General features: G+C 39.2%; 2 protein-coding genes across 4 annotated transcripts in view; one reads left to right on the forward strand and one right to left on the reverse strand.

Moving 5' to 3' along the window:
- The window catches only part of LOC310958077 (calsyntenin-2-like), a 159,191-nt gene extending 154,371 nt beyond the window's left edge, over window positions 1-4,820 (forward strand). For both annotated transcript variants that reach the window (XM_083928883.1, XM_083928882.1), the window contains exons 13-18: window positions 1,743-1,948; window positions 2,216-2,383; window positions 2,575-2,720; window positions 2,995-3,115; window positions 3,750-3,940; window positions 4,092-4,820. In XM_083928883.1, coding sequence (XP_083785009.1) covers window positions 1,743-1,948; window positions 2,216-2,383; window positions 2,575-2,720; window positions 2,995-3,115; window positions 3,750-3,940; window positions 4,092-4,310 — 1,051 coding nt within the window. In that variant the 3' untranslated portion in view covers window positions 4,311-4,820. The remainder of the gene's footprint in view (window positions 1-1,742; window positions 1,949-2,215; window positions 2,384-2,574; window positions 2,721-2,994; window positions 3,116-3,749; window positions 3,941-4,091) is intronic.
- A 7,705-nt stretch (window positions 4,821-12,525) lies between these two features.
- The window catches only part of LOC310957277 (SPRY domain-containing SOCS box protein 4-like), a 78,138-nt gene continuing 69,987 nt past the window's right edge, over window positions 12,526-20,676 (reverse strand). For both annotated transcript variants that reach the window (XM_083927773.1, XM_083927772.1), the window contains exon 3: window positions 12,526-12,962. In XM_083927773.1, the coding sequence (XP_083783899.1) occupies window positions 12,835-12,962 (128 nt within the window). In that variant the 3' untranslated portion in view covers window positions 12,526-12,834. The remainder of the gene's footprint in view (window positions 12,963-20,676) is intronic.

Consider the following 20,676-nt stretch of genomic DNA (forward strand, 5'->3'; position numbering starts at 1 on the left):
AGTAACAGAATCTTGATTTGTGTTTGAATATCCCTCGGCTCTGATTGGTCGTCGGTCAGGTGCAGTGGAATCTAGCAGATGCCATTGGGAGCAGACAGGGAGAAGCAGCTTGATGCAGAGGCACTTGACTTTTTCACACATCACCTGTCTCGTTATATTGTCAGGATATAGTCACAGTTTCAGCAAATATGAGAAAATTAAAAAAACCTACAGTATATTTCACAAAAAGTCACCGACTTCAGCTTTAATGCTGTCATCAGGTCAAAATGTCCACTTAGACAGGATATATGAAAATGTAATTAGACAAATAATTGACAGAGAGACAAGTAACTGGATCAGTATAAACAGAAACACATGATATAACCATGTGTGTACTGTAAACTGTAATCGAAAAAAACAACACAATGCCTAGTGTACCTCTAACAAAAGAACGGCAGAGAAAAATACTTAGAGCTTGATGCATGTGTGTTGGAGTATGTGTGTGCGTGGCTTTTCTTCCCTCTTACAGTATTTGTTCATCCTCATGCAACTTGTATGCCCATGTGTGACAGTCTGTGTGTGTTTAGTTGTTTGCTGCCTGTGTACACGTGAGCGCTTGTCCATGTGTCTGTACCCGTCCTCACACCCATCCAGCGGCTGTTCATTTGTTGGGCAGCAAACTCAGACAGGTCAAATCAGCTTAGACGTGTGCTGGTCGATAAAGTGAGGCGAGCTCGGGGAGCAGCAATACAGGCTGTCTAACTCTGAACAACACTTCACAGCTCCCCTCAAGATAAAAACAGATAGATCTGCCTTTACACTCAGCAGCAGATATGTTGAGCCTGCCATCTGTGACTGAGGAAAAGCAATACTTTCTAATATATATTTTTAATTCGAAGGTTTTGTGTTTGAAATCTGCGTTTCTTGTCTCGGTGTTACGAGTCCTGACGAGCAGCAGGAGTAGTTCAGAGATAATTGCCACTTCAGTATGCACAGGGTCAGTGTATTTCACATTTGAAGCCTGACTGAATCCAGACCTTAAGAGCTAATATCTGTCTTTGTGTACAGTATTTTACTTATTTTAAAATACATTATTTTATCTTCTGGAGATGTATTCCTGTATGTGCAGAAGGGCTGGTCCTAATTGCACTCACTTCAAACTTTTAAGTAATGCTTCACTTTTTTGCAAAGTTTTATTTGTGTAACTTATGTGTGACTTTTTTCCTTTATCTGTGCATTAGTAGCCCACTGTAATAGGAATGCTTCTAGTTAAATTGGACTTCCAGACTCTTATACAGTGGTTGTGTGAAAAAGTTTGGGATTTTGTTTGTTAGACAGCAGAGAGTAAAATATTCAAACAGCTTTGGGGCCTCATTACAGAAAAACAGCTTGTTTTATCTTAAGTTTTAAAGATAGGAAAAATTATATCTTTCTATTAAAGAAGCAGTTCCTAAACTCAAGGCTGTTGTCCTATCCTATCTCAGACCTCATATCTTATCTTGAGAAATACTAACTATGACCGTACATTTTATGCTTCGCTCAGCACTCGTCCTGAGTGTGTGCAGACACAGAAGGGAGGTCCAGAAGTGTTAACCAGTAGTAAGTGACGTGTTGATCAGCCTTAATTGTCAGAGGAAATAAGACTGCACCACAGTAAAATGTAATGATCCAAAGAGCTGTCATCTGAAGGCTGTAACATAAATCAAACCAAATAAGCAGTGAAGCGTTAACCGGTAACCTCTCTCTTCTTCTGTGTGTGTCAGGTGTTTCGGTGAGGACATGTGTCTCTCCATCCCTCCCATCAAGTCAGCAGTCATGGTCCTGCCGCCCAGTGAACCAAGAATCACTATTACCGGATCTAATCGGCTCATCAGACCTGCCAGTGACCTGCGGGGCCCGCTGGGTGTGGCACCCTTCAAAGAGCTTCACATCACCAGCACAGTAATGAAGGGAGACAGCTTCGGTGGATGTGAGTGCAGGGGCCGTCTGCGTTGTTAGGACTCTCATTTCAGACTAGCATTATTGTAATGTTTTCTAGGTGTGACAGAAAATGTGTTTTCTAAATTTCTTTTATTCCTTAAGTCTTTTTTTACCTTTATGTGCACTGGACATTTGTATTTTATCATTTTAAATCTGTTTTCACTCATAACCGCACCAAATTTGCTTTGGTGTAATGACAATAAAGATTAATCAATTCATAACTAATGCTGCTATCATTTTGTGTGCATGCATACAGCCCGCAGGCCAGGTGTGATGGAGGTGATGCATAACCTGGACTACTGCGATGTGCTGGTAATTGGAGAAGAACTGAATCCAGAGAGAGAGAGTCTGGCGATTCAGCACAGCGCCTTACTGGGAAAACACCTGGATGCCACCAACTCCACCTCTGGAATATCAATATATGGTAGGCAGGGCTTACACTCTGCAAAGAGGGATGATGTGTGGCACTAATGGCATTCACTTTCTATGGAGTAAGACAGCTGTAAAGGTCCCTGAAATCCCCTGTCATAACATATTACAGTTATAAACTGACACACAGTGCTACATGACATATTTTAGACCATAGTATAACATGTTTTTCCTGCGTGTTAAAAGGTGTAGACTCCATGGCTCACTATGAGCAGGCACTCAGACAGGTACGCTACAGGAACTGGCGACCTGCGAGCCTGAGTGAACGAAGCTTCAGACTTTCCTGCTCTGAACTCAACGGACGTTACACCAGCAATGAGTTAAATTTGGAGGTCAGTTTGATGTTTTGTAACCACCATACTTCAACTCTTTTTCACTCTCTTCTTCACTTCATGTTGTGCACTGTTTTAATGGTCCATGTCATCTGTCTGTTATCTTTTCCATGCTCATTTTCTCTTTTATCTTGTGTTTAATCTTTCCCATGCTTTTCCTTTAGTTCCATGTTAGTTCCTTACATCACCTTCAGATTTTCTTATTTTTGTGGTCGTACAAATTTATGATCCTCTTTTTTCACTGACAATATTGGTCGTTGTCTCACCTCTGTAGGTCAGTGTTCTCCACCACTCAGCACCCGCGGAGCATGTTAATCATATGGCTGCCCAACCTCAGTACATGAGACCCGTCCATCACCCGCTCATGATACACACTCTCAACTCACACATGTCAGGTAAGCATATCAAATAAAACAGCAGAAGTGTTAGTTTAAACACGATACATACACATGGAAGCAATTGATAAAGCAGTACACAGACAAAAAATAAAAATGTGTAACATATAGCACATTAAAATACTGTACATGAGCATTTAAACCCAGACAAAAGCACAACGAACAGATACACGGAAGCATAAACAGTATAAGCACAGACAAGGAGCATAAGATTAACAGTTCAGCTTAGACCTACTGTGCTGTTTGTACTGTACAGTAAATCCATGATTACAGTTGATGTCTAGATTTGTTGTTTTCTGCAGGCTACAGAAGATGATTAAACTGAAGAGCACTCTGTTTAAAACCAGTGTCCTCAGCATCCCCAGATCTCAGTAATCAAATTTAAGAGTAAAATTTTATAAGAAAAAGAATGATTGTCAAAACAACTGAAATAAGAAAATATTAGAAAATAAGATTGTGGATTAAACATCACAGACAGGAGCAAAACAGTGTATATCATGGGGAACTAGTTCTATGTTTTATTTTATATTTAGCTCAAACCATCTCTTTGTAGACTCAGTTGTATTGAATTTATTTATTATGAATTTAATATAATATAATCTGATGATCTTTTGTCTCTCGTCGTCTCCCTCAGGAGCAGCACCTCCAGCAGCCACAGTAGTTATTGTGGTTTGTATCGCCGCCCTAGTGGTGATTGTGGTGATCGGCGTGTACAGGATCCACGCCACACATCAGGAGGGGTCCAGAGAAGATGAGGACGAGGTCAAAGACACTGAGGAAGACTGGGACAACTCTGCACTCACCATCACTGTCAACCCCATGGAGGTTGGGTGACATTTTTATTTCAGGTTTAGGGTATTATATAGCTTCAGTATTCTTATCTGTGGAAGAAGATTAAAATGTGTCCTTTGATGCGACTGTAAACTGGATTTGGGATCTGTGGTGGACCTTTATTAAATCTGGCTTTATTTTCTAGAACATAGGAGGAGCTCAGGAGCGTGATGAGGAGGTAAAAGAAGAAGAACGTGAGGAGGTGGAAGAACAAGAGGATGAGGAACAAGTGGGAGGGATGACAAGTGCCGAGTCAGACAACAGTGATGAAGATGAAGAGGGCGGAGAAGGAGAGAGAGAAGAGGTCAAAGAGAGGAAGCAGAAGGGAAAATTAGAGTGGGACAGTTCCTCCATAACATACTGACCACACAAACATAAAAATTAACCTGCACATATAAACGCTCTTTACGTGTTCATCTCTCTCTCTCTCTCTCTCTCTCTCTCTCTCTCTCTCTCTCTCTCTCTCTCTCTCTCTCTCTCTCTCTCTCTCTCTCTCTCTCATGCAGACATTCTCTCGTGCTCGCTACAGGCACACAGACACGTTCACAAAAACAAAATCTTTGATAAAATTATTTACAATCTGTTGCTGGAAAAAAAAAACATTTAATTTTCCCATCTTTTCATTTTTAATGACACAGCTCCCTCTGCTGGAGAATATGAGAACTACAAAATCACCTGCAGTCCCACAGTGCTGGAAAACATTGTCTTTACGTACGTTATCGTCCACATCACAGTCAATGAAGCAAAAATATATGATGAATATCAAACAAGCACAGTCTTCTGATTATATGTGCTAAGTTTTGCCGATCAAACTCGAGTATAGTTACACAAATTCCATTCAATACATTAACACAAAAATAATGTGGTGTTTTATCCCAACGTTTAATATGTGCACTTACATGTGTCCTCAGCTTGCTTTTATATTTTTTGTTTTAAACTGATTGTCTGCAAGATGGTGAGTTAGAATTAGATTGATTAGTGAGATGTACCCATATACATATCCATTAGTAAATGTATCCATAAACCTTTAAAAATATAATTCCTTTGGCCTATATAGTAGGTATAACACAGCTGTAATGTCACTTAGTGTATATCCTCTGTTCTCATATTTAACTCAAACCTTTTCATCTGTGTGAAATCAAATCTATCCATAGTGGCCTCTTGTAGCTTTTGCTGTTTAGGGTTCGATCAATTATTTTTCTTTCAGCAGATGAAATGATACAGAGATGTTACTGCTGATATCCCATCGGTCTGTTTAATTCCACAGTAAAGGGAGCCCTCTATGCAATTATGGGCCCAGTCTTAAGGACCAGTACAGAGAAACAGGGGTACTCCAGTGATTTCACAACTACACTTCCATAATGTTGTGAGACTTGAGAGATTGCAGCAAGGCAGATATATCCTGACTTGATGCCTAGTTATGCGTGAAACTCCAAAAATGCTGGATCCTACACTTCCCATAATGCAACTCACCATTTACTAGAACTAACTGGCAAATGCACAGGGTCCGGTTTCAGATAGAAAGACTTTGAATGCAGCTTAGATCAAATACAGTATCAGACGTCTAAATTCATCCTTTACATAAACCTGTCCAGTTCTTGAATAACTCAGATAAGGATAATGTTCTGTGAATTCTGGAAAACTGAGATAATAAATAAAAAAACATGACCCCAGCAGAAAATGTTTGCCGTCTACAAGAAGTCAACAGCTACAGGGTATTTTGAAGTGAGTAACAATACAAAAAACTAACAGCAGCATAAAAATCTCCACCCAGCACAGAGCTGTCACTGAGCTGAGATGCTGAGGTTTCGTAATGAGGCAGCGCTCAGTATTTCTGCTAACTCGTCAGTCAGACTCAGGATAGTTTCTTTGGGAAAACAAAAGTGACAGACTAGGTCCTCATTGCTGTTTGTTTCCAACAAGTCACTGCAATCTCTAAAAGCTCTTTCCCTTTTCATTACTCACCCCACAACATTCTTAGCAAACCACAAATTACGAGCCATGTTTTGGTTTTGGTTTTTGTCACTTGGTGCTGCTGATTAGAAGGCGTGGCTGCTTGTTACCATGGAAACTTGGCACTGAGTCCTGTGTTAGCCTGGGAGTCGAAGGCTAATTTTTTAGGGTAAAAATAAATCTGTGTTTATTATTTTTGTGAGACAGTATTTGAGAGCATAATTAGGACTGGTCTAACACTATAGACCACCTCTCTGTGAAACAGGCCCCAGGTCTTTTTGAACTCCACACTTCTAGTTTGTAATGAAGGACTTTGGTTAAAAGTTCATGTCTCGTGCACAAGCAAAGATAACCCGGATTACATTATCGCGGTTATTTTCTGAGACATGACATAATGTTTTTAATGGTGGAGTGCCCCTTTACAGTTAGCTAAATACTGGAGAGAAGAAGGAGAGTGATTGTTTCTCCTACTGGCGATATTAAGTCGCCACTCCTGCACAACTACATCAGAACTACAAACACTGATATTTATTCCAGATTATTGCAGATTAAGTAAGATTTCTCAGACAAATGAGTTTTTCAAATGATTTGAAAGTAACTCCTTCCACATTCCTATTTCTGCTCATAGAAGTGACTCTCACCTGGTCATGTCCACACAGTATCAGTGACCGTTACTCCCTCTGAGCTCTATCTGATACGTCTCCTGTTCACCTGTCCCTCCCTCTGGCTTAAGTACCTGTGATTGTGATGTCATCATTGTAAAACAACTGCCTTGTTTCTCTTGTCTCCCTTTGTCATATTGTGCTTCTGAAAGATTAAAGAGAAAAAGATTCTTTTACATATAAAAACAAACCCTGTATAAAATGTTCAAGACAGTTATTTTATATATCCGTTTCTTTTTCTTTTTGTAAACAAAATGGTTGGGATTTCTCTCTCTTTACTGGTCATCCCACTGCTTTCTGTATATTGACCAATAAAGACTTGTTTTAGACTCTACACATCTCTCCATCTTCTTCCTGTGTGTGTGAGTGTGTGTGTGTGTGTGTGTGTGTGTGTGTGTGTGTGTGTGTGTGTGTGTGTGTGTGTGTGTGTGTGTGTGTGTGTGTGTGTGTGTGTGTGTGTGTTGACAGACTGAGGGACTTACATTATTAATAAGCTGTTGGAAAGCTGCCTGAAAGCTGCCTGAATTCATCATGTGTTGGAGAGCGCTGACTGGGTGTTTAATTTGTGTACATAATAAGCTTGAAGAGACAGAGAGGGGTGTGATTTATTATGACATTATGGAAGTTTTTCACAGTGATCTGTGTTCTGGGTGAATGTAATGAGTTTTTTATTAAATTATATGAGGAATGCACATTACAATACTTACGTGTCAAAGGTGTTGTACAATTGAACATCAGATGATGCAGGATAATAGCGTTTGGCCCTCTATTCATAACCTTTATTAGAGCTGCAAAAACCAATCTGCAACATCTGCATAGTTCCCCTGTTCTGATCTCTAAAGGTCCTTCACATGAAACTCTGAAAAGAAAAACTCACTCTTTATATAACTGCTCACCATGTAAGGACACAAGTAGACAGTAAAAACATAATCTTGGTTCTTTTTCTTGGCCATGCCTGTAGTGACTGTGGAGATGCAAAGGCAGGAAGTCACTGCTAACCCCCTAACAAGATCACAAATTGTATTTTTTTCAACAAACATGTTGAGTAGTGAGCTTAGTCGGATGTTGTTACCTCTGGATGGATCCAGATTAGTCGTTTCCCCATGTCCAGTCTCTGCGCTAAAGTAACACTGTGCTTGCTTTTAGAAAGAGTGGTATCTTGCATAAAGGAGCATAGTTGTTTCACATACAGGTTGTGTTCAACAGTATTGCTCAAAGCTTTTCCATTGTAGCACAGTTTTATGTGTAGTGGAAGACTTCCCTTGTGCGTCAGCAAGGCCAGTGCAGAACAGGTTGCAATTATCATCATATCTCAATGTGACCTTGCTCCACCAGTCTATACACATTCATTTTCAGAAGAAGACGCTTACCAAAAAGACAAACCCATATGAGGATAATTGTGCTCTGCATCCTGGCTATTTCAGGAGACATTCAAGGTTATTTGAGAACATTTGTATCACACAGAGAACACACTGAAAGTAATATTTTTCCAACAATATGCCTCCCCATAATATTTATTATTTTAGCAGCACATTGTAGAGGATTACTCATCCCTCAAAGTTGTAAATATGAATTTGATGATGAATAAAAGCATCTGCTGTAACATGTATGGAACATAAGAAAAAAAAAGAAAGACAAGACAAAAACAACCCGAAAATCATAAAAATGAAATTGATGAGAAATAAAAGCATCTACTTTGTCCATCAATTCTGGTTGTAGGACATCACGACATCATGCAATGTATTTGTATAAAGATAATACATGATATTACTCATTTGGAGCGCTCACAACAGTACTGACTGTTCCTTTCTACAGTGAGCATATCCCTGTGCATAAAGAATACAATTGGCTAATTAGTAGCTTAATGTGCCTTTAAGTAATGAGCATTACATGGCCAATAACACTTTAATGAAGCTGTACTGCAGATAATTACTTGTTGAAAAAAGTCACGAAAACTCATAATTTAGTGTGTCCAAAAGTAGTATAGTATAGTATAGTATAGTATAGTATAGTATTAGTAGTACAAACAGTGCTTAAATCAGTCAAAGGATATACTGCCTTGAACAGTCCTAGCATAGTTTGTACTAGTCACAAAAAAGTCACAAAAAGTCATAGTATAGTGTGTCCAAAAAATGAGCCAAAAAAAGGAAGTCATAGTATAGTATTTCGAAAAAAGTCAAAACATAATTTGTCCACAAAATGCTTTCATCAGTCGTAGCCATAGGATAGTCTGTCTTATACAGAATTTGCATGTTTTGTTGAAAAAAGTCAAGAAAAATCACAACATAGTTGTGTAGAAACAAATGAGCCAAAAAGAGTCATGGTATAGTATGTCGAAAAAAAGTAAAAAATATAATATGTCCAACAAATGCTTAAATTAGTCACAGGATAGCGTGTCGAAAACAGTCAAAGCATGGTTTGTTGAAAAAAAGTTAAAAAAAAAAATTCAAAGTATAGTGTGTCCAAAAAATTTGCCAAAACAAAAAGAAGTCATAGTATGTTGAAAAAAGTCAAAATAAGTCAATATATAATGTATAACATAATATATAATTCAAAAAATGCTTTAATCAGTCAGAGGGTAGCCTGTCTCTAACAGTCATAGTATGGTTTGTTTAAAAAGTCAAGAAAAGTCATAGCAAATTAGCCAAAAAAAGATATGGTATCGTATGTCATAAAAGTCATAGTTTGGTTTGTCATAAAGGTAACATAGTCCATAACAATGGGGTCAACCCTGCCCTTTCTCGTAGCTAAATTCTTCTCCCTATTCCTTATTATAAGTTGGTCTCTGCAGCTTTGTGAAGTTTTTAAGAAGTCGCTCTTAGCTAGGAATGTTTTGTGGTATTTACTGAATCGACCTAGGCCATCCTGTTTCCTGTCCGGCCTGCTTTTTGGCTCACTTCACAACTACATTTCCCCTGGCATTATCTGGTCTGACTGCACCTTTACACTGATGTGTTAATAATGAGCCTGTGTCTGTCTATTGCCATCTACTGTGTAGCCTTATCAAAGTTTAGCTCCAGGGGCCTGCACCACATTCAGTATTCATAGCAGTGTGTGAGTAGGAAAATGGACTGAACTCATGATTACCTGGCTGCTGTTAGACAGAAAGCGCGTGTTTGGTGAGGAGACTCTCTGGTACGATGCATAAGGAGTGATGAATCCGTCCTGGACAGGATCATCATTACACCAGCTATTGATTTCTCAAACATCAGTCATCCTGCGTGATTGGATGTGACGAGTTGAACCTGATGAGTCGGGTCCCACATTGTGCAGCGGAAATATGAAACCTGTAACCACATCAAGCCTCACTCATGTCTGCTTTCTCACTCTGTGGTGCCCTGCAGTTCTTTCTTTTAGACTTTGAGTGCATCAATATCTCCCTGGCTGAGTGGGAGAGTGTGAGCTGTATGTACAGCTGCAGGAGCTGATGAGCAGTGTATTAGCTGTTAACTTTTTGAAGCGGAAACGGCACTCTTGATAATTGGGAGAACTTTCAGCCAGATACTTTGCGGCCCAATTTACCCCACTAAGGTCTCCCCTCGTTAGATGAAACGCTCCCTCGGACACAATTAAAGAATCTGAAAATGTGCCTCAGTTGAACCATCAGGCTCTTCTGCAACTTACTGCAGCTCTGACTGTTTAGTAAAGAAGTCACATGTTTTCTGGATGACTTTAGCATTCCTAAAAATCATCAGCCGTGTTGTTTTTGGGCCAGTCTTGGGCTGAGAAAGAAACACAAGAGACATTTTTCAAATTCACTTGGCTTTTATTCACATTTCATATCTGTTGACATCTCAACTGCACGGTCCATACAGTCCACTACTTTTCTGAATGATCCTTTTCTCCCCATCCTAACTGATGAAAACAGGAGGTGAGACCACCACCATCACAAATAATAATTATAATAATAACAATAATAATAATAATAAAAGCAGCATTGAAGAAACAACTTTTGATTTCTCTCTCCCTTCATCACCTGCATCTTCGTATCAAATTTACCTGAATGTAACCATCAATCATCAATTTAAAAAAACATAGAACTAGCTTGTGATAAATAATGATAATCATCATCCTCATCATCATCACCCTCATCCTGCCATCATCAGACTCCACACTCACAATAATATTAATAATAGCATGTAGAATAAAATACAAACCCAGACGTTAAAAAAGTGACTCAAGCCTTTTTTTAAAGGAAAGAAAATATGATTGGTCTACAGTATACAGTGTGTGTGTGTGTGTGTGTGTGTGTGTGTGTGTGTGTGCATTCATCATCTGCATCCTATTCTGAGACAGAATCTGCCCTGCCCTGCCGCTGCAGAAGTAGTAGTAGTAGTAGTAGTAGTATTTCTACATCCTGCTCCAGCCTTTATTATAGAGACTAGATCTGCTCCGGTCCTGGTTGTTTATTTGTTTGTTTGTTTGTTGGTTTGTGGTCATTAAGACAGTTGTGCAGACAGCAGACGGATACTGTTTGGTACCAGTGAGCTACAGGGTGCTACAACAGCAGGTGAGGCTCTTCTTACTGCCAACAGCATGTTAGCACTAGTGACACTGCGACGGGCCGCGACCTACAGCTCCTACAGACACTTTCACACACTCTGTGGTTTAGTTACTATGAAATACTTTGGTTGTGATTGACATCTTAATACATGATTGAGTGTCCTGTAAGGAATGGTTCTCAGTGTTACACTTTAAACAGCAAGCACTTTTGTCCTGTTTATTTCTGCGATAAAGCCCCTTTCAGACACGCAGCTCGTTGTGTAAAAGTCATGATGGAATCCTAATAACTGGCACCTTGTAATATTACCATAACACTGCCCACAACATGCAAGTTTGAATTGGATATTATCACATTATCATAAAGGCCACAGCAGCACAAATTCTGCACATAAAAGGATTAAATGCACGTCCTGTTATCTTATTAAAGGCCCTTAGAAAGAACACAGTTTGTTAGAAGTCAATCAGTTACACATTACAGAATTGTGCATTTCTTCTTGAGATTTTTTTCCAACTTTGACTCGTTCGTATTATATAAGAGAGAAATTATTAGGATTTGAGTCCACGTTTTAAGGAGCTTAAAGAGAACAGTAACAAATGAATTGTAATTTTTATGCACTAAGACGGTAGTTATGTCCAATCAAACAATAGAAACGATTTTTATATCCCCATGCAGCTAGAGGTATAAAAACACGTTAACAATGATCATCAGATCCTCGTTAATCTTTTAAGCTACATCCTGGCCAACTGCATGGATGAAAAGATAAATATCCTGTATGTAAAAATGCTTTGCATACAGTACAAAAGCAAACGAGAGTCCCAATGTCTTGTCATTCTGCACTTGGCCATTATAGTAGGCTATAAAACATGCAGCGGAGTAAAATAAATGTTGTAAAATAAACTAATAAATTATTTTATGCTGACAATGGTCATTAATTAAGACTTAAACGGCACAATATAATTTTAAAATCAATCACTTTTCTTCATTCATATCATTAATTTTAAACTCCTCCACTCCTGCTCGTGCACCAGGTGTTTAATACTGTGAATTGTTTTATGTAACCACCTCTGAATAATAAAATGCCATCACTTTAGCACACGACTTTATTTATTCCATGTCTGAAAAGGGCTTAACGCTCATTAAATGTCAGCATAAAGCCAGGAGAAAAAAGTTCAACATGCTTATTTATCTTTTACTCAACTTTCTATACACCTTGATCTGCTCTGTATGCGATGTGAGCTTTTGGTCGGGCCCTGAGTCAATCCGATGAAACAACGTTAGTGCTCTGCAGCCTGCCACCTGTGCCAGTCGAGACCATGAATACATACTATGATATCCAACAGCAATGATATGGTCACTGACTGTATGTCAGAAAGGCCTCCGGGGATAGGGTTAGTGTGCTTTCTCTGCGCAGTTTTCATTCTCATCACTAGGTGGCAGTGGTCATCTGAACACTGCCACCTCTTAACCACAGCGGATGGATTTCCTTTCTAGATTAGTGAGACACTGATGGGATACCATCATCAATAATTTATTTCAAGTCAAAAACAAATGCAAAAGCAGCTGGAAATCCAAAAAAGAAGCTGGTGCTGTCTTTGTCTGATAGCCTAGACCTCCTCTGTCAGTTCATCCACCGTCTTTCTCTCCATCCTTGTTATAAATCCATCTTTTGTAGAGCTATGGTGCTCTCAGTGTGGACATGCTTCCATCTTTAGACTTTCTGGTGGTCTGGTTTGTGTCCTTGTACTCCCAGTTGGCTCTGCTGGTGTCAATCACTGGTATTGGAGGTAATTTTTCAAGGACTGGGGCAGAGGGAGGTTCTCGATCTCCTGAAGCCGCTCCCGACCCAGCGCCAAGCGGGCTGCACGGCGACACAGGTCCATCAGAGGAAGAGGTTCAGCTGAGGAGAAGCATAGAGAGAGAAAGATTAAACAATAACTCAGAAGAGGATAACAGACGTATGTGAGGAAATGACTTGTGCAAAGTGTGACTTATGACTGTTTTGATGTGTTTTGGTGTTTGGTTATGTTCATACCTCAGCCTTTAATACGTGCATAATACATCTTAATATTCGTTATGCATGAATGAACGAGAGACAGAAGTAGCGGGGTAGAGAGAGTAATGATGCACACCTTTAAGTATTTAAACCTCCTCCTCTTACACACACACACATGCCACCAATGACACCTGTTTGTAAGGGCTTATATATCCCATTACTTTGAGTCCATTTTCAGCACCTGTCACACTGACTTTCAGGGAAACTGTTTGATTGTTAAAAATAAAATAAAAATCATAATTTGAAAAGAATACTTGGTATTTGGAAAAATGTGCCATGTTCACTTTTGCTCTCTTTACTGTGAGCTGCTGGTCAGCCTGGTCTTTGACCTTCATCTTCACACCGGGGTTAAGGAGGTTACAGATACAGGAGGCTGCAGTCTGAGCTGCAGGACACACAGACCACAGAGGAGAGGAGGTGGAGGTGGAAGTGGAGGGTCGGTGCTTTAGAAGACGCCTCAATCCTGCTTGTAATAGTCATCTCTCTTTTTTTGTCCTTTAGTTTTTCTGGTTTCTTTCCTCAAACAAATCATCTGAGGATGTCATCTTGGGCTTTGGGAACCACTGATCGACATGTTTCATTTATAGATCAAACAATAAATCGATTAATTGTGCAGATCAGTTTGGATTAAATGCTTTTGAACCCTAACCCTATGCTAATGTTTTGGTATCGCCATAGGTTGGCAGATAAAAAATTCAGTTCAGAGATGTTTGTGGTAATTTAGAATTAGAAACAATGTCACCAACATAATTTAGCCACCACAGAGCACTGATAAATTCATTCTTTCACCTCTAAAATATCACTTAGACTCACAATTCTTTGGTAACCGAACATAAGAGATGTTTTGTGTGTGTAATAGGATGTGGACAAGAAGTGTAATGCTGTGAATCAATGACAAATGTGGACCATTACTGATTTCACTGGCTCTGTTGTTGTTGTTGCCTGTCATCAGATTATTGCAGTTATTGTTAACGTTTCATCTGGCAACAATGTTAGATAATACACCTTGCTTGTCTGCATCTCAGAAACAATCAGAGGGAGAGAAGATGTGGCTCAAATATAGTGGAAAAATTCTCCAAGAATTAGTTGACTGACTGGGTTTGATGTGATGTGATAAAAAAACACAAACTGCAAACATAAATTTGCTTATTTAATGCCAATTATCTACTCTTTGTCCTTCTCCCTTCATTGAGTGGTAATAACTTGGCCTTCCTCTACATGGATTTTACATTATTAGCACTTTCAATTCATAGTAATGCCCACGTCTGACTGGCCTAATTACACAGCACAGCAGTGTCACAGGGAGGAAAGGGACACATTATCAAAATTAACTCCACGATCCATCAGCCCCCCTCACCCCTCCTGAAACTCTTCCACCTGAGGAAACACTTAATCAGGCTCATGCAGTATGCACACATGGCTTACTGAACTGCAGTGTACATGCAAACGTATTCAGAACTGGCAGAAAATGCAGGGAAATGATACAGAACAACAATCTCCAGTCCCTCTATGTGTGAAGGGCTCCTGTCAGTGGATATACTCTGCCAGGTTATGTCTTTATCTCGTAACAGGCTGTTTTAGTGGTACCTATCTTATTTTGAAGGTTTAAAGTGCCTTGCAAGGATCCTGAGTGACATTAGAGCACAGCCAGCCCATCAGTCTGTCACTCCCTGTGGTTCTTGTTTAGGAAAAAACCCACTTCCATCACTTGTTGTAACTCTGAGCGTCCTCTACCACCTACCTCTGTAGCTGCACTGCTGTGAGTGTGTGTTCAAGGTTAAACCAACAGGATAAAAGGACAGCCCAGCCTATACACACACACACACGCACGCACGCACGCACGCACGCACGCACGCTTAATGCTTATCCACACTCCTGGAAACCACATTTGCCCACTTCCATACAGTCACAATGACACAGTGGCAGTGTTGACGTTAAAGTTTGGCCTCTGTTTGACTCTCAATTACACTGCCATCTTGAGAGCTGCTCTCATGCCATTAACAAGTTGCTGATGTATGGTGGCTAAATGTCATCACATTCATATACAGTGAGTGAGCTGCAGATAAGATGTTCACACACAAGTTATGTTGTACACTGAAAGGATCATGCACATATATTAGGGTTGTAACTGACAATTATTTTCATTATAAACTCAACTGTTGGTTATTTTACAAATGTATTATTCATTGAGTCTATTAAATTTCAGCACATAGTAAAAATGCCCATTACAATCTCTCAGAGTCCTCAAAGATATTCGATTTACAAAGGCATTAAACTGAGAAACACAGTAAAAGATGAAAGCATGTCATACTGGCAGTGGTGCAACATTGATCAGATATGATACACATGCTAAACTGGGAAAAACTTGCATGTTTTTTGGTACTACTGCACGATACAGTAGTTTACAACTTTTCCTTGATCCACAGACTTCTGCGATAATTCAGAATTGTTGTTGTTCAATCAACAGACTAATCGTTTTATCTCTAATGTGCAAAATGACTCATAAAGAGCAGCTCATAATGGTTTAGATAATTGGACTTAAATGTAGAGTATTAAAGCTGGAGAACAACAGGGCAGACTCATGAACAGTTCTAAATATAGAGCCAACAGAAATAAACAGTGATGCTAAACAGGCTTTACTGTCACCCTGGCTGATGACCAAAGAGGCAGAAAGTGTTTACTGACACCTGCTTTCGATTGGCCTGCTTCTTTTTGTTTTAAGAGGAGAAAACAAAGAAATATCTGCTCTGGCCATATCGTATTCAAGTCAAGCAAAACAAAATATGGTGTTGGAAGAGAAAAAAAAAACATGATTAATAACATTTTGTACATTATCTACGATGTGTGTGCGCAATGTTTATTCAGGCACACACACACACACACACAAAGAGGAAGGGTCAACTGAAACTGCATCTGAATGAAAATGTCAATTTGAGGATATTGTGTCTAACGCAAACTTTGTATCTTAGTGAGTGAGCTGTGTGTGCATGACGAATACACGTACCTATCAAGGGGAATAGTTTTTAACCAGATCCACCAATCCTCAATTCAATAAGTTCAAAGGAGCTTTATGGGCACCAAAGCAAGTGATAAAGAAAACAAAACAAAACATACACTATGTAAAGAACTACTACAATAAAGTGTAAACAGACCTGTGCATAGTTGTATAGAGAGAGAAACATCCCAAAATATTCCAATATATCATATGTATATGGGAATAAGTCAAGTTTAAAAAAATATGAACCGAAAACCTTGGGGATTATTTTTCGATGTATCTCTCTCTGTCTTTCTTTCTTTCCCTCCGAGGAAAACACTCTGAGAACTTGAAATAGTAAAAGTGAGAAGTAGACTGATGTAAAAATTCACAAGTTGTACTGCAGAGTCTCTAGAGCCTAAAATAGAGACTTAATTAGCCCGTGAAAAAACAGGAAGAAATCAAAACCCTGTCACATCTTATCACTGAGAAAGGATCCACCACTGCTTTTTCTTTCAGATCTATAATGCATTATTAATACCTTCATAATGAATTCTAATGATTACCTTCTTTGTATTATAATAGCCTCTATAAGCCTTTTATTTGATGTATTAAGATCTTTAAATACACAGTCTAAGTGTTTATTTGGCATCGTGTTTCTGGCCACTTGATGAATATTAGTCCAACATTCACTTTAGTTCTATTGTGGTCTCCAACTGGGCCGTAAAATTAAGACAATGAGCTGAGAAACGCAGAAACGCTTGGTTGAGCTGAGGGAAATGGCAGAGCCTAGTGAAAATGTGGGTTTGTTACAGAGGGCCCCCTTTAAAAATATTGGTAATTGCAGCATTGCTTTTGAAACATGTGAACCTCTATAAAACTACCACAGAGGCCGTTTTTTCGTATATATTTTGTTTATATGTCTGTCACATTTTGTCACTGCCATGAAGTCACAACTGTTTAAGATGCAGTCAAGAAACTTCACAGGTATGTAGTTGAGATCAAAACTAGTTTGAAGATGGGAGTGATGGGGCAGTAGGGCAGTAGAAGGGTAAAAAGCAGTAGAAGTGAAGTAGAAGGGTAAAAAGTAGGGAAGTGGCCATTGCCCCATCATTGTACGGTCGTTGATCCAGTTGCTGCCTTTTCCTGTAAGTTTGCCTCGTCATTAATCAACCACTGCCCTCTAGATGTGCATGCCCTGTTATTGCATTATACAAAAATTGACTGTGCTTAATAACTTCCATTACACTACTCAGTGCATTAACGATAAGATTTATTCTTAACGGCACATTTTCCATCACGTTTTATCCTCTCAGCATCTCCTAAAAGTGGCGAGAGACACTAATGAGGAGAGAAACTCACGATGATCAGCAGCAGGTCATTAACCTCTGCATCATTACACATTCAGTGCATTAAGAAAAATTACACTTCAAAATAGGGGCAGGACTGAATATAATTACAAATATATTCACCTGTAGTTAAGCACTGAGATACGGAACACTATTTTGATAGTGACACTTTCATTAAAACAACATTTTTCTCAGGTCGGATAATTTTTTAAATCGTCATCCTTCGTTGCAGCTGAATTAAAATGTGTTAGTTAAACTGTGAGAAGAATCCTGAACTGGCCATTAATGAAGAAAATAAATCGAGAACAGGAATTTATAAACGAGAATCCTATGAAGTGCTTTATTTCCTGTTTGCTTCTGAGCAGCGCTGGGAATCAACCCAGCGACATTTTAGCAACTTGCTTTGTCCACAATCTGCCGTGGTTGATTAATTTATATGAAGGTGATTGACCTCTATGAATTTTGTAATAAGGTTTTACTGAGGACTACTTGATGTGTGAAGTGATCCCAGCTAGTGAAGAACTTCTTCCCTGATGAGACATTTTATATGGATATGAATTGTGACCCCCGAGTCTGCTGCGACAGGAACAAGAAGTAATAGGGGCACACAGTGACATGACGCCTGTAATGAGATGCAGTGCTCAGCAGTACAGAGCAGGATTTATTATCTGTAGACAATGATAATGGGAGAGAGGGGTGAAAATGGCAACAGCAGCATCACTTTTATGATGGATGTAAAGATTGACCGGAGGGCCGGGAGCTAAATAAAGCCTGACAGACGATGAGTGAGTGGAAAAGAGAAACTAGAGAACGCGTCAGTAGAAGAACCAAACTAAAATCGAGACTATCCTTTCTGTTTGTGTTTGGAAATATAAACGGTGATGACACTGCAGCTGGCACTTCAGTCCGTTTTTAAAGAGAAGATAAAGTTGTTTAAGGTTGCTCCTGAATGGAGCACGTCATAGCAAGCTAGGCTAGCTAGCTTCCTTGCAGAAAGGGAAATCAATGGCTTGTTTCTGAATACAGTTAGCCTAGTTTGCTAATTTTAGCAATGGTTCTTGATTTCTAGGTTATTTTAACACCTGGTAAATTATTTCATGCTGAAAACACACCAAGCAGTGCAAAGTGTGGCCGGTGGTGAGCTGCCATAAAATGAAAACCTGCGGCAGGCGCAATTCGGCACAGTTTTAGCCACAAAGTGCAGCGAGATAAAGCCTGCAGCCAATCAGTGACAGAGTCCTGTGACTCCTATGTTTCTGCCTGAAACATATGAACATGCCTGTCGGCTGCAGTAAAATGAAATTATTCCGATGAGCGGTAATCCACTGCTGTTAGTTGTGTTTTTTGGGCGTCAGTGCTGTATTTCAGATAGTTCTGTTATTGTACCAATCAACTCAGTCACAACCAAAAATTCACATCCCCCTAAAGAACACTAATGTAGGGGCCACTGTCACTGCAGAAAAATGAATAAAACTTTAATTTCCTTGTTTGGCATTTACAATGTTGACCAAATAATTACACAAGTTAAAACAAAGACTGAGGATTAATATGATTCGCTCCTCTTTCTCTCAAGTTTTCCTTCCTCTTTTTGCCTCTTTCCACCGCTTCACCAGCAAAAAAGGAACCCCTCCGCCTGCTCTCTTCTCTACTCTCCATTGCCTTCTTCCCCGTTACTCTTTTCATCTTTTTCCTTTTTGGTACACTCCAAGGTCAGAGTGTTTGATTTTCTCTGGCCCATTAGAAATTATTGCTGTCGGTTGAAAGCTGTATTATCTTCAAAATGTCAACATGAGACAGAAAACAGGTGTTAAGCTTGATGACAATGCATATTTATCATTATACGGTCGGTCTTAGAAGAGCTTCTAAGCCCGAGAGGTTGAAGAATTTAGAGGAGCATGTAATCCTTTAATCCTTTAATTAAAGTCGATATAATATGAAAATGAACAAAACTGTAATTACAAGGCTCTCACGCAGCAACAGTGGTAAACTGTAGAAGAATATACAACCCCAGTGCTGTGTACATGCAGTATAGCCTTCACAGAGTAATCAGATACAGGTTAAAACAGCTCAATAATGTGACCTATTGTGGTAGGCTCTATATTTCACAGAAATCCTGGGGCTTCATTACAGAAAGTTCCTAAGTCTGAAATCCTATCTTATCTCAGTTTAGGATGACATTTAGTATTTTTGGTATTACATAAACATCTTATCTTGGGATAGGAATTGAGTCATTACTGGACTGTCCTAACAAAAGAATTTATGAAGTTATAAATCCTACGTTAAGGTGGCATAGACCCTGTGCTAAATTAAAACTACCACCACTGCTGTTGGGTCTGTATAACAATTACAAGCTTAGGACCCAGTAGAACCTCGGAAAATGCTTTCCCCCTTTCCCTTTAGCCATTATTAGCAATGATAGCTATCCTACTAGTTAATATATGCTAGCTACTTAAAAGTTAGCTAGCATTGTGCTAACATTAGAGAAGGAGAGAGGGTGGTTGCTTTCATATTTTTAAGATGACATGAAGCATCACTACTCAGAAAAGGTAAAGGCTAACTCTTCTTGATGTAGGCTAGTGTTATTGTTACAATTGACATGTTTTGAGTTTAAAAACACTGGACAAAACACATTCTTTCTCTCCTTGTGATGCAGAAGTTCTTTATCTTGACATACAAATGGTTCAACTCTTGTAAAGACAGAGGGACATTGTCTACCCAAAAAAAAGCATGAATCCGGCATTTTCTTTGAAATACCACATAACACTGCTGTTTCGGTTCCCTTATGACTGAGTTTATTGCCTGTTTGTATGCTCCTGAGAAATCCTGTGATATGAGTGTGACTAATGTTTCTGCCTTACGTTGTACGTCACCCAGCTAAAAGCTGACTTGAGTGTTCATGTTCTGTATTTAAAAGCAAGTTGGCCTCAGCTCTAGGTCTGTCTCTCTTACAGCCTTTTGTGATAGAGAACACGGTCCTTTTCCTGCAAGAAAATACTTTTAAAAACATACAATCTTTGTTGATTGACCTTTCACATAACATTAGCTATGTGTTAGCTGGCTAGCTAACATAAATCAACAGGAAAGTTGACTCGTACCAAAGCTTGCACAGCAGTTATTGGAGAATTTAACTGAAGATTGAAGAATCCAATTTAATAAGGAAATGTCCCCTTCGTGGGACTAATAAAGGAATATCTTATCCAACTATCTTATCTTAACTTAACTTTTCTTATCTTTA

This window comes from Echiichthys vipera, assembly GCF_963691815.1.
Source record: "Echiichthys vipera genome assembly, chromosome: 15".
Taxonomy (NCBI): Eukaryota; Metazoa; Chordata; class Actinopteri; order Perciformes; family Trachinidae; genus Echiichthys; species Echiichthys vipera.